At 35.9% G+C, this 15146-nt stretch overlaps 1 protein-coding gene across 3 annotated transcripts in view; it reads left to right on the top strand.

Moving 5' to 3' along the window:
* The window catches only part of KIF6 (kinesin family member 6), a 504404-nt gene that overhangs the window by 229111 nt on the left and 260147 nt on the right, over window positions 1-15146 (top strand). For all 3 annotated transcript variants that reach the window (XM_072642001.1, XM_072642002.1, XM_072642000.1), the window contains 2 exons: window positions 9390-9495; window positions 10117-10255. In XM_072642001.1, coding sequence (XP_072498102.1) covers window positions 9390-9495; window positions 10117-10255 — 245 coding nt within the window. The remainder of the gene's footprint in view (window positions 1-9389; window positions 9496-10116; window positions 10256-15146) is intronic.

Here is a 15146-nt window from a genome sequence, read left to right as displayed (position 1 = left end):
TTTGATCAAGCTTGTGATCTTTTTCCCAAACTGCTCATCTTTTTCCTATTTCTGTCTAGATGGTCTCTAATGAAAATGTCATTTCTATTTCTTCCTCCACTGATCTTCATCCAGATGTTCTGTACCTTACTTCCACTCCCTGATTCCTGGATTCCCCCCCCCCCCCCCATTATATCTTCTTAATAATCTCCTCCTGCCCCATTTTCTCTCCTGACTTTTTAAAATCTATTCAGTATCTTTTAAACTATCCTATGCCTTTCAAGTTCATGAGTCCCATTCCACTCAGTGATATTTATAATGACAAGTTTCTTTCTTGTGTTAGGACATCAGTTAACCCTGCTTGTTCCCCATAATCTGTATATGGACGTGGGAAGCCATTGTTTTTACTGTTAGATTCTTTCCTTGGACTTTATCTCCTATAATTTTTGGGTATTTTTATTGGAGTTCTTATAACTACCTTCTTTCAGAATACACATGGGCAAGCTTTCTCCTTTCCCTTTTCCTTTTTAACATAAAATCTTTGTAAGTAGATATACAAGATATACAAATCTCTAAACAAATGTGTTCTTATCTGCCCTTATTAGATGTATTCTTTCCTCATCCAGGGGCTAGGAATTCCTATTTTTATGCTATGGTCAAAATATCATTCTGAGACCCTATCTTCTTAATTTAATTTAACTTCTTAAGTTAATTTTAAGTTAAACTAATTTTTTAAAATTATATACTTTTTGATTATAATGATTATTTCTGGACCACTATTCGTGTGCCTAAATATATTCATCAGTACTGACATACGTCCTATGTACTCTAAGAAAACCAACAAGATGAGAACCTAGATTTTTAAATTTCTCATTTGTCTCTTCATAATAGAGCTTCTTCATGGTATAAAAGGCTCCACCATAGAAATTATGTATCTATTTTTAATCTTCTGTATTTCATCAAATATAATTTTATTTTTAAAACATTGAATTAAGAGACTGCAGAATATTTAAAGTGAGGAAAGATCAACCTAACTGCATTTTTTAAAAAAAGCTAGTTTTGCATAAGAAAAGAAGTCAATATGTACAACTAGTCAAGATCTTTATATAAATTTTTCAGATTATCTATAAATCTCTAAATCATGCAATGATTGTATATATCTGTTATGAGCTCCTTGTGTGGCTATGCCTTCTTGGAGGTAAAGAAAATCTATACAACTAAGATTAATATTAAATGAGACTTTACATGTGAATTTCCTGTCTATCACTGAAAAGATAAACTTTCCAGTCTTCTTCTGTTTTTAGTTCTTTTCAAGTGGAATACTTGATATTGAACTTGTCCTTCCTTTTTGCATGAGGAACCATTAATTCCTGTTATTTATTGGCAGAAGTCAGAAAAGTAGGAGTGGGAGGAGTATACACATGTATATGTGTATATATATATATATATATATGTATGTATCTATACATGCATGTGTATGTATGATACTAACAGACCAAAAAATTGTTGAACATTCCTACATAACCACTTTAAAGCAAGTTGGGAGCAAAGTTTTCATCAAAACTTAAAAATAACAGTGACAAAGCAAACAGGTAACTAATTACCCGGAGAAATGTTTATGTAGCTTCCTTGGATCATAGCTTGAGTTATTGTCATTTTAGACTTCTATTTTCCCCCATTGTGGAGAGTGTAGAGTATAGGAATAGGGACTGGACTTTGTTATCTTTTGTATAGCGATCTTTGGTTAGAAGTTAAATGATTTGTCCATGTCACATAGCCAATATGTCCTAGAGAAAGGATCTGGGAATCCGGGTGATCTTGGCTTCAAGGTTTAGCACTCTGTCCATTGTGTATTTTCCCAGTGATTTTTGTTTTAAAAAATTAACACACCTTAAAGTAAATATATGTAAAAATATATGTAAGTAGAGACAAAATAAGACTTCTAGAACTCCTTACAGATTTATTAGAAAAAATTTTTTAATGACTAACAGGAAAATGATTTTGTCATCTTGTTTAATTGTGTTGTTTAAGTACCTTGTTTGTTGAAGTCAGTCAAGGAGGAAAATCTGCTATGGAAACACCAAGTTTATTGACTAAATATCATGATAAATGTGTTGATAATGTTATTAAAAAAAGAACTTTGCTCTGTTTTTTTGTCATGTAGCAATAAGACAAGAAATAGAAATCATAGAAATAAACATAAAGGAAAAAAGTAAATGAAATTATCACTTTTTTAACATAAGATAATGATTTACTTAGAAAACCCTAAAGATTCAACTAAAATAAATAGAAATCATAAACAAAATCAACAAAGTTGTAAGATTCAAAATAAATCCATCTAAATCATCAGGATTCCTTCATATTACCAACAAAACCCAACAGGAATAGCTAGAAAGAGGTATTCCATTCAAAATAACTATAGAAAACATAAAATATCTGAGCCTCTACCAAAACCCACCCAGAAATGCTCTTTGCAGGAATATAGTAGCTGGGGAAATATTAATTATTTATGGATGAGTTGTGTCAGTGTAGTAAATTGACACATAATTTATTCAATGCTATACAGCCAAACTACCAAAGAGATATTTTATAGAGCTAGAAAAAATATAATAAAAGAAATATGGAGGAACAAAAGGTCGAAAATATTAAGGATAATAATGAGGGGGAAAGTGGCAAGGAAGGGTGTCTACTAATTAGTACAAGGTCTCAAAGCAATACTACAAAGTAGTATTACAAAGCAGTAATCATTCAAACAATTTGTCACTGGATAAAAAATAGACTGACTGTTGGAACAAGTTGGAGCAAGCAACAAAGCCTATAAAAGCCAACACTGTAGCATAGGCTTCCATGTATCCAAAGACTCCAGTTACTTGAGTAAGGATTCACTACCTGACATAAACTGTTGGAAAAATTGAAAAGCAGTTTGGCAGAAATTAGATTTAGACCTACACTTCACATTAAGTCCTTATTAGGTCCATTGTCCTACAACCACAACTTCCAAAAACTTTTTTGATCTTTTGAAAGATTTTTATCAATGGAATGATAAACCATGAGTACAGAGGACTGAAGAGGAAGTTCACCTCCTGCCAGAAAGATTATAAACTTACTGTGGAATGAGGTATAAATTTTTAGACATAGCCATTATGGGAATTTGTTTTACTACACTATTCTCCTTGTTATGACTTTTTTAAAAAATTGTTCACTTCAGGGTGGAGCAATAAGAGGGAAAGATAATAAATTTTTTTAAAAAATAAAATGAATTTTTGGAAAAATCTTGCCTTTTGGTCAAGGGAGTTATAAATTATAGAAATACCATTTATGCTGCTCCCTTTTTTCAAAGAGGGGTATTACATATAGTTTTCATATTGGGCTTGTCAAAATAATAGTCATAACAGTAGCAGCTGCTATGACTCATATTTATGATTCTTTATGATTTATAAGTCTTTTCCTCACAGCAACCTTGTGAAGTAGGTAATCTAAGTATTACCATTCCCATTTTGGGCAGCTAGGTGCTACAGTTGATAGAGCACCAGTGCAGGAGTCAGGAGGATCTGAGTTCAAATCTCACCTCAGACACTTGACACTCACTAGCTGTGTGACCTTGGGCAAGTCACTTAACCCCAATTGCCTCATCCTGGGTCATCTCCAGTCATCCTGATGAATATGTGGTCACTGGATTCAGATGGCTCTGGAGGACAAGTGAGGCTAGTGACCTGCACAGCCCTCCCTCACTCAAAACAAAGTCAAGTGCAAGTCATGTCATCATTTCTCTGATGGCATGGTCTTCTTCAGCAATGAAGAATGAACACACACACACACACACACACACACACACACACACACACCATTCCCATTTTGCAAATAGGGAATCTTAAGACTCAGAGGGATCAAGTGAATTGGTCAACATCATACTTATGAATAAACACCAACTTTTCTGAGTACAAGTCTAATGATTTTCACTATAACCTGTTACTACAAAAAGTTAAATGTTCTGGCCAACAGCTGAACCTGATTCACTCACTCTGAAAATGACAATATCAGCAGTGGACCACTAACTAATTTATATGTACATATTTTTCATATATGGGAGAAACAGTTTCGTTTTATTTCACTTTGAGACATTTTAGATTTAGAAGGAGCCTAGAAATGACATCATATCCAACCTTTAACTAAATAGTTATCCCAATTTAAGAAGTAGAAATTGAGGTGCAGAAAAATTAATAACTTTTGCAAGATCACCACCCAGCTAGTCCACAGTTACTCATATTTGGAGTTATCTAATTTTCTAATCACACCTGTTAGAATTTGATGACTTTGTTGACATTATGACTATCATCCTTCATCCCTTAGTATTTAATTCTCATACTCTTTGAGTTTAATAGTTATAAGTCTTCCTTGCCAGTTCTGATCTTGTTCACACTAAAATACTATGGAATTCAGTAGTCCATACTGCTATACAGTGAATGTATTTGACTCTGAACTTTGTTCATCTGTTCCCATTAAATCCCTAGATTAACAGAATGTTCCCAAAAATATTTTGCCCTTTGTTTATCACATGGTCTCCATTCCTTCTTAGAGTCCACACTATGGTCATGGAATTTAAAACATCTTCATTGACACTTTTTAAACAGAGACATTCATTTCAGGAATCAATTTAGGATCAGTCTGTTTCTTTAGCTTGTCAGGAGATGGGCTGAAGATGTGAGATCCTGTATCTCTAATCACTACTGGAAATTCCTTTGTGTCTTCTCTGGAACACAACACTGTCATTGGTGTCCAAATGATCAAGAAGTGAGAAGCACTGTGGTAGAATGGAAAGAGCACTAGACTGTTTCAGGCAAGGATTTGGGGACCTTTTCTTTCACTAACTAGCTGTGTGACCAGGACTGTCAATTAATTAGACTTTTAGAACCCCAGTTTTTCATCTGTAAGACCAAGAAAATGGATTTTTCTAAGATCTTTAGAATTCTATAAGTCTAAGATTGGGGTTCTGAGCCTTTGGGCTTCCACTAAGCTATTTTTAACATTTACTTGGTGGCACAGTGAATAGATAATAGAGTCAGGAGTCATGAAGACCTGAGTTCAAATCTGACCTTAGGTATATACTAGTCATGTGACCCTAGACAGATCACTTAACCATTGTTTCCTTATCTATAAAATAACAATAATAACAGCACCTACTTCACATGAGATAATATTTGTAAAAAGCACTTATTGTGTACCTAGCACATAGTAGCTATTGTATAAATGCTTCTTCCTTCCTTTCCTCCCTTCCTGAATAGCTGTATTCCTAAAATGTGGTACCCAACCTGCAAACAGAAAGAAAAAGAAGAGAGCCTCTTATCTGTTAATCAGTTGAAAGGAAAAAAAACTCTTCCTTAGAATGAGATCTTCCTCTTTGTGGCCTACACAATTTCAAGCACTCTTGCATAAAAGAAAGTTTCTTTCTCCCCATCTACCAGAAGAGAAACTTTTCCTAACCTTTCAGCCTCACTGATGGACAATGACCTTGTTATCCCATCAGATGTTCCTGACCTTAATGCCCCACTGATAATCTTTCACCATTCTTCTCACTGGTAGAGTATACCTTCTTGTACTTCTTATTTCTAGGGTGGGATCATCAGCCAACCTTCTCCCCACTTTGATCACTTTTCATTCTGTGAATACTACTTATGCATCTTGCCAGGGAAGTTTCCAACCCCTCAAATAGGGCTGAGTGGTTTTCTGGGTCCCAGCCACCCATTGTCAGTATACTTCCAAGTTATTTGTGTATATATCCAAGATGAAATCCAGCACCAATTCTTTAAGGGATTCGTTGTTTATACTTCTTCATCCAAAAACATTTATTTTTCCTATGTGTTGTTTCCTATCAGAAACTCTAATCAACCCCATGGTAACTCAGGGGGTTTTTTTTGTTTTTTTTTGATTTCAATAACCTTTGGTTTAGAACCTTGTCAAAGGTTTTTGGAGGTATGAATAAATTTTCATTCTTTTCCCCCTACATCCTCTGATTCTCTCTTTTTTTATTTATTTGCTTCTCAAAGAATAGAGGTAATAGAGATATGATTTTCATTAATAGAAATTCTGTTGCCCAAACTCTAAAAAACAAATCTATAACTATGACTAACAATGTTGCCTGGGACTAAGTGAAGGAGAAAGTGATCTGCAAAGGGAGTACAGAGACATAAGGAAATATGAATAGGACCAATACTGATGTTATAATTGTGCCTAAAATGTTGCAGTTCTGTAAAACTTTTTAACTGGTTTGTGATTTTGATACCAACTACTTTCAATCTGAGGGAGATGGTACTATGTCAAGTTCAGCAATAACCACAGAAATTTCCTACACATACCAAAAGGAAATGAATGATACATATAAATCACTATTTTTCTCTAGAGTTTAAATGTTTTATTTCCTTTTTTTTTTCACTCTTGGTTTTCAAAAAAGAATAAACAAGTATGGTTTTTGTCCTCATTTGTCCTTTGGGGAATCATCTTGAAAAAGCATTCTGTGGTGTTTGAAGTGTTAGAAGGAGCTGGAAGGCTTCCTCAGTGGTATCTGTGACAAAGACCTTAACCCAACAGCTTTGAAGGAAGGGGAATGTAGGGCCTGCATAGTGGGAAAAAGCAACTGACTACACAGATATAATCTGTGTAAAAAGGCCTACAGCTCATGTTGGAATACATTTAGTGTTTTCAAACTTTATGATGATTAGACCAACTCCTTATTTGATGAGGGAAAAACAAAAATCTAATGTAAGAAGGAAAGAATGTATTGTCTGCGTGTTTGTAAAAACAAGAACCCCAACATACATAGGAAGGCCTGCTGTCACAGATTTTTAGATCTGCTTTTCTAAAAGGAAAGCAAACTTTGAGGGCTCAGTAATTAATTTAATCAAGTACATATGTCATTTACTTAGTTCAGGGGAAAAAGTCAGCACCCTGAATTTCAGAGAAAATACAAAGAAATAATAACAGACAAAGCTTCCAGCTGCCTGACCATAAGCAATACATACATTACAGATCAACAGACAGATCCAAGCAGCTGACCATACATACATAGTTACCAGAGAGAGAAGCACCAACATCTGAGTTTTCAAAGCCAGGGGGCTCCTTAGGGTCTGCCCAGAGTTTCCTCTGGCCAAACAAACACTTCCAGTCAGTAAGTCCCAAAGTAAAACTTAACCTCAGAGTCTCACTTTTCAGAGCCAGAGAGCATTACAACCCTTTAAACCAGTGCCTCATTAGGAAACTAACAAAAGGTGTGGGCCTCCCCTAATCAAGCTTTTTGTAATAGGCAGGCCCATTAATGGGTAGGGAAGATCTTTAATCTCATTAGCATTACAGTATTCAATGTGGGTCTCATGAGCAGAGAAGAGAACGGGCTGCCAGGAGGCCTTTTCTTCCACATTTGGTTATTTAACAGGAGAACAACATTCCAAGAAGAGATTAGCAACCCAGAAATTGTCAAACCCTTAATTTACATCTTATTTATCCTTTTCATACCAATTGGTAGAAAAAAGGGAAGGAATTATATCCAGAACTTCTGTTATATCTGAGGTTGAACAATTTGTCCATAGTCACTTAGCTAATCAGCAGGCTTATATCTTGTAATGTTTTCTTATGAAATGGGATTCTGTTTCACTCTTCCTTCAGAAAATGCTTCCTCACACAAGTGGTGACTGTAACATATGGAAAAAGTTACTGCCTTATGAAGTAGCAAAAAGAATGAATTGGTTAGTTGCTACTTCCAGCCTAATGTTGATTAGTGAGAGAGTTAACTCAAAATGGCTGGCAGCAGAATCTAGTGAGCGTGTGAAGATATCCTAGATAATTGCCAAGGTCCTTTCCAACTCTACAGCATACAGCCTATTATCCCCAAAGACCCAGCTTTCTTGGTAGGCAGTGGATTCCATTCCCAGAGTGCCTTAGTCCAGGATCCTCCTTTTCAGCTCAGGAGGGGTACCACTTCCTAGTCTACTGAATTCACACATGATATTCCCCCATTCAGTAATTCAAAGGCTACACAAAGCCTAAACATGAACAGTATCACTCCTTTTCCCAGGTCACCAAGCTGCATTAGCCTCTGAGATGGAACTCTCTCCTTGAGCTGTCCTTGAGAGATCTATGTCTAAGGTTTTCACTGAGGAGATCTAAACTTCATTTCCCTCAATCTAAGACTAGGACAACTTTGTTAGAAGGACTCTTTCATCTAGGTCTAACAGTATAGGTATCATGGTATGTGGGGATTTGAAAGTCTCTTCCAAGAAGACTTCCAGAGACCAGATAGATGACACTTTCATCCCCCATTCTTAATAAACTCTGGCCAACATATTTTGAATTTGCAAATTAAAAATGTAAAGAACTAATTTAGTTAATAGGAACTGAAATTCTGAGTTTAAGGAGCATGTTTAAAAAAGCACATATTTAGACCTAGATAATATCCTTGAAATCATCTAGTCCAACTCTGTTGTACTCTAAGGGAGAAAACTGAGGTTTAAATTGACTTGTTTGAGGTAGTGACAGAAAATAGATAGTGGAGCTGGAATTTGAACCCAGGTCCTGTAAGGATACTTTAAGATCAGCACTCTTTGCCCTATGAAGGGCCACACTTGAGTATCTAGAAGGCCACATATAGCCTTGAGGCCAGAGGTTCCCCACCCCTGATCTAGATCTTATTAGACTATAAACACTCTGACAAAAGAAGGAGTGTGATAGCTGAAGAGTATGTAAAGGTTAGGTCAGGGATTCCCACACAAGAGAATACAGGAACTTGCTGTGACCTAAGAATGGACACAAGACTCCTGAGTGAGAAAATGTGGCAAAGAGCTACAAATGAAAAGTGAACTGTTAAGCAGACACGGGCCTTAGAAAGATCAATCCTCTTAGCTCCTCTAAAACTTAATATCGAACAGTCCTAGTAATATTCTTAGGGTCATAGATAATAATTTCAGAGCTGAGCATCTAAGACCACCCCCTTCATTTTACAGGAAACATTTTAGAGAAAGACTAAATGACTTTCTTAAGGTCGCTAAAAGTTTCATGTAACCCTTGTGATGAGTATTTCATGGAATCCCATCTCTGATTTTACATTAGAAGTTACTTTACAGCAATACTTGCTAGGAATTTTCCATTCAGTAAAGCAAAGGGCTTTTTTAATGTGATGTTTATGTGAATTAGAAATTAGAAGCCAAGTTTTGCATCATGATCCTCAGATGTTATCTGTGTAGACAAATGCTTTCTTTCATTATCTGTAAGCAAAGTTTGATTAACTATGTAGGTCCCAAGAAAGGGGAAATTTCCTATTTCTAAAATTTATTTTTAGTTTGACAAAGTGTTATTTAGTGCTGCTATTGGAATTTCTAAAGTTTCTAGTATCTGGGCTTTATTCGGAAATTGTCTCTTTTCAGACTGGAGGAACAAATTGCATCCTTTTTAGAAGATCAAGATCCAGAGAGTAGGCTAGAGGTGGGATCTGACATGCGTAAAATCCACCACTGCTTCCAACGTTTAAAGGTAAGTAAGAAAGGTGAGTATTAGAAAACTCATTTTTTTCATATTCAAACTTCAGCTAGTCTGAACTCTGCACAATGAACCCACCTCTGTAAGATGTAATGGGAAAGGATTTCTTAAAATACCTGAATTAGATTCAAAATGTCCAAAGTGATACTAAGTAGGGCTGTTCTCAAGAATCTCTCAGGAGTTCCCTCAAAGGTTATGTCTTTTTATCCAAAAAATGTCCACAGGCTTACTTTGATGTCGTTCTTATGCTGTACATGTCCACTTTTCATAAAGTGTACTTCCTTGTGTCTTCCAGACTGTATCAGAAGAACTGGGTTCTATATTTCTCATTGATTTGATCCTGCTCCACCTGTAGCCTCCTGTTCTGGCTGGTTTTCCTTTATATAAGATATTATTCTTATGGGGAGGCAAACTGTTTAGCCTAAATTTCTGCCTTCTCTTTATGTTTTATAAGCAAATAGAACACATGATCTTGATCCTAATGTTTTATGGATAAAAGGCACTTATTGGCCCCTTCAAATCAATATGCTCTTCCTGTGAAGGAAGAAAATTAACAGAGAAAGAAAAGTGGGATAGAGAGAAGGCATGCTGAGTTTTAATTTTTTCATCTTACAGAAACTATTGAATGAAAGAAAGATTCCTGAAAAAAGTGAACCCTCCCATGAAATCAAAGACCAAGATGGAGAAGTGCCATTAAAGGAGGAAGAATTTAAAAAACTGAGAGATATCCTGAAGCAGCGAGACAATGAAATTAGTATCCTTTCTTAAATGCCAGGAAAGTCTTCCCTCCTTTGGAGGAACAGGGAGTGGGATGAGTGTCTGGGTCTTCAAAAACTCTCTCCTCACGAGCTGCCCATTCCTCCCTGCTTCTCTTTCACATTGCCTTCTTCAGGTTGTGGCTAAAAACATTCTTCTGGCAAACAAAATATGTGAAGAGTGGGAAATATTACCTTATGAAAAATAGAATTTCCTGCAGCTGTTATTTTTAGGCTATTGCAATGCTCCTGTGGAAACTCCTGTATGGTCCTCCTTTAGCTGAACGCAAAGCATGGGCTCTTTGCACCTCTCTGTAATGTTTCAATTACAGTTGACGTAGGCATTTTTAGAAAAAAATCAACCACCCTGTTTTACTCTTTCTGTTTAAGTGCCGAGCTATAACAGCCCACTGTAGGAAGGAAGGGCAGTTTTCTTTAGCTGGCTGACAGAATTACAGGCTGACCACAGTGTTACCATGGCCCTGAGTTTGTGGCTGGCGCGTGGGTGAAACTCAAAAGATGGCTGAAAAATGACCAATGGTATGTAGCTTAGGAAGAGCAGAGATTCATTCACATGCAGCTTTTATTTAAAAAACAGATGAACTGCTCTGGATTCCAGTTATAAATATTGGCAAGTTTAGAAATTTGGAGTTAGTAAGTATGAATCTTCAAGACAGAAGTCTTATTTTCTCTGGTGGCACCATGTGCCCAGGGTACTGAAAGTAATTAGAAAGTCCCTGAACATTTATGCTCTAGGAAAAGTATCTACTTTTAAAAGGACATTTTTTTGTTAATTGGAGTATAGAACACCTCCAATACTATTCATTAATTTAACTTTTATGCTTACTGTAACAGAGACCTCATTCTTTTTACATTTACTAGATACAAATACCCTGAATCTTTACTATCTCTGTTAGTTCTGCATAAACAAAGTTATGAGTCCCTTTTGCTCCATGATCTTATATTTATGTTGAGAATCAACCAAATCCTTCTAATTTCAACTCTTTTGCTGAATATATAAAAACAATCTACATAAAGAAATCCAAAGGTTAAGAAGAGGTAAAGAACAAATCAAGTACAAGTAAAGCCTATTACCTAATTAACTTCAGTTTCCATTTTTAGTCAAGAATTAGCAGAGTCCATATTTTAGACTGGTATGTATTTTAGCTGTTTTGGATTCCAAGACCTGAGACAGCCGGTACCTTTCTCAATTGAAAATCACTGCTATATCTCTTCTCTACAAGTACTATTGTCACTTGTCTGTTTCTCTCTTTATCTCTGTCTCTATCTCTGTCTGTCTTTTTCTTTCTCTATCTTTATCTCTGTATCTCTCCCTCTTTCTCTATCTCTCCTTTATTTCTCCTATTATATGAGACTACCCAAGGACAGTTCTGTTATGGAACATAGAGTGGTTGGCAAATAGATGCTTAATAAATGTTTATTTACTGACTGACTGACCTCATTTCTGGCCCCAATCTGAGCTCTGCTTTTTCTCCTAGTATTTATGATCTTAGCCTGAGATCTCCGCCAGCTTTGTAATTACCCAATTGTATTTTTTACTATTATTATATGTAGTAGGAGTGGCTTAAGGGAGGACAAAGAAAGGACACTGAAACCTTGTGAGATGCTACTTTCCTATTTTAGATTGTCATTTACTAGGTGCCATTGTGCATAAAATATCCTTAGAGCAAATGGTCCTGCCCAATGGAATTCACATTCTGAAACATAGTGACATATGTAGAGCAGAGCTAGTGAGCAAGTAAACATAAGTTAAGTTTCAGATAACTAATTATTAAAGTTTATTTCAATTAAATTAAGAATTATTTCAATATTTGTCATATGTGTAGGTCATGTTAAATGTATTAAAAATTAATGTGTCCCAGAAATTCCTTCATAGGGGAGATATTATTTCCAATTGATCAATACAGGATGACTTCTCAGAAGAACTGCTTTAAAGAGTATGACTAGCTTTAGGTTTGGGAGGACAAAAGCGGTGAGATAGCAAATGGTATTCTATGTATATAATGTTACCTTGGAAAAGCATTGGAAGCAGAAATAAGATGATCAAGTGAAGGAGCTGTGGAGCAGATTGGGAGGCAGTGTGATATAATGGAGAGAGGACCTGGACTTCATGCCTTAATTTATTATCCTGGTGGCATTAGGCAAGATATTTAACTACTCTGAGTTTCTGCTTCCTCAGCTGTAAAAGGAGCATGTGAGTCTAAGTGATAATTCTGACTTTAAATCTATGATCCTGTGGGAAAGGATAATAAGTAGGAATCAAAGAAATGAGGATATTTGGGATAGCATGGTAAGTCTGTGGAGCCAACTATAAGGACCTTATACTTGAACTTTAAGGGAGACTCCATGTACATTAGTATATACAGTGGTAAGAATGTGAGGAAGAATATGACTGGTAGTGGTGGGAAGAGGCCAGAAAGAGATAATTCTAGCTATAATGTGGTCTTAGATGAAAATGATCTGAGGGAGACATTGCTAGAGTCTAGAGTGAGTCTTGCATAGATAGCAGGGATGGAGAAGAAAAGGAAGTTTTCAAGATGAAGAGAAAAAAATTACAAGATTTGGTTACTGAAATGTGTTGAGTATAGAACAGTAATGTACCAAAGATGACAATGAGCTTTTTTATGTGGGAAGTGGGTGATTTGGTGTCATTTTTGCATTATGGGATTAAAAACTAAATAGGTCTCTCTTTTCTGGGTTGTGTTTTGTGTTGGATTTTTTTTTTTTGTTTGCTTGAGTTGGTATTGAGACAACCAATCTAAAATGCCTTCTAAGTAGGATATTAGGCAGGACTAGATAATAAAATAAGCTAATGCTTATGTAGCACTTTAAAGTTTGCAAAACACTTTACATACGTCATCTAATTTGACATCTAATCATGACAACCTTATAAAGTAGATCCTATTATTATCACATAACAAAAGTGAGGCAGATAAAGATTCAATGGCTAAGATTACAGAGCTAGTAAGTGACAGGTGAGGTTTGAACTAAAGTCTTCTTGACTCTCAAGTTCAGCATCCTATCAATGGTATGACCAGGTGCATACTTATAGAGTTATATTGAAATATGCATTTGGTAGATACTTACATCCACAAGGGTACAACAAAATGTCAAGGGTCTTGGTATGTAAAAAGAAAAACAAGGGATAAAGGATGGAGCCCTTGAATTTTCTGAAAACCAGTAGAAAATGTGACAAACATTTATTTTTGTGCTGAGAGGGGGCCTGGCAGTGGCAGGGCGGTGGGGGGGAGGGAGATGAGGAAGCTAGCAGCATCAATATTTATAATATTTGTTCAGTGTGTTACAGTTAAAATACAAAGTACTATGTGAGATCATAGGATAAAGATAATTGCCAACTTGGGGAAATAAGGGAAGGTTTCAAGGGTGAAAATAGCTTTGTAGTTGAGGTTCAAACTAGATGGCATATATCAAGTGGTTCGTAAACCTTAAAGCATAATATATACTTTTAAGGATGAATAAGAATTCAATATTAGCATAATTTGTACTTGGAGTAGTAACAAAATTCTTCAATCATAACGGTCAGCATTTTTGTCACACTGCCACACACACACACACACACACTCACATAGACACACACACATAGACCCCTCTTTTCTATTAGAAATTTATAATCCTTTCCTCAGGGAATGTACTTAATAAATATTTTAATAGATAAGAGAAAGCATTGTGTGGAATCAAAATGTATTCATATAATTTTTTAAAAGAACTTAGTCTGGTGTTAGTATGACCAATGGTTTGGAGAAGGAAGAAGCAGAAAAAAGACCTGTAAGAAGACTATGGCAGGAGATATCAGATTGGGTGGGAATGAAGGCCTAAATAAGGATAATCTCAATGGAAATAGAGAATAGAGGGATAGATGTGAGATATGCTGTGGAGATGGAATTAATAAGATCTGATATTGAAGGGAGAGAGGAGTCAAAGATGATCAAACAGACATGAATATGGGAGAATGGGTGAATGATGAGAGGACAAGAGGGGTAAGAAATGCAAAAACAGTTACATTTAGTGATTGTGAAATTTCTGGTGATCTTAGAGAAGCAATTTCTATAGAGTGATGTTGGCAGAAGCCCAGTGGTAAATGTGGAGTGAGGAAATGAAGAAAACTTTGAACAGTGGAAGAAATGTATGGAATAATAAATGGATGGGCTAGAAAAAGAGTGAAGAAAAATATTTTTTTTCTAGGATTAGGGAAATCTGAACATATTTGGAGACAAATAGGAAAGAGCTCATGGCAAGGGCAATATTAAAGATGCATTAGAAAGAAAACATGGAGCAATGACTTGGGGCCAGTGGGTGTGAATTACTAAAGCAAGTGCGCTGGCATTGACATCTCCTTTTTGGGAAGTCTAGAGGGGAAAAGGACAGAGAAGTTAATGATACTAGAATGCTTGAAGAATGGAGGTAGGCAGCAAAGGGAGCTCATTTCAGAAGACTGCAGTCTCAGTGAAAGTTGTGCCATTGACTATAAATGTAAGGGTAGAGCATGGTGGATGTCTTGTTGAAAGGAAAAGGTTCAAGATAGTTACTATGGTGAATGAGATAAGGAGTTGATAAGAGTAGAGTAGCACATGTTAATTGTCCATCAACAGCAGGGATTTTCTACCATAAATTTGTAATAACTGAAATCCACTCAGATTCAAGAATTTCATCAGTAATGATAAGCAACTGTGGGACAGACCCAGAGAAATTAAATGGTTAGGATTACCCAAGGTTAGTAATAGCAGATTCGAATTCCCAGATTAGGAATAGCAGATCACTAGGGCAGATATTCTATGGTAATATTTGTTTCTTCAAGGTTTTTTTTTCCCTTTTATTTCCTTCATCCTTTTCTTTCAGTCTGGATCTGTG

Source organism: Notamacropus eugenii, chromosome 2 (assembly GCF_028372415.1).
Source record: "Notamacropus eugenii isolate mMacEug1 chromosome 2, mMacEug1.pri_v2, whole genome shotgun sequence".
NCBI lineage: Eukaryota > Metazoa > Chordata > Mammalia > Diprotodontia > Macropodidae > Notamacropus > Notamacropus eugenii.
The sequence above is the reverse complement of the archived record's forward strand: the minus strand, read 5'-3'. Positions and strand labels throughout refer to the sequence as shown.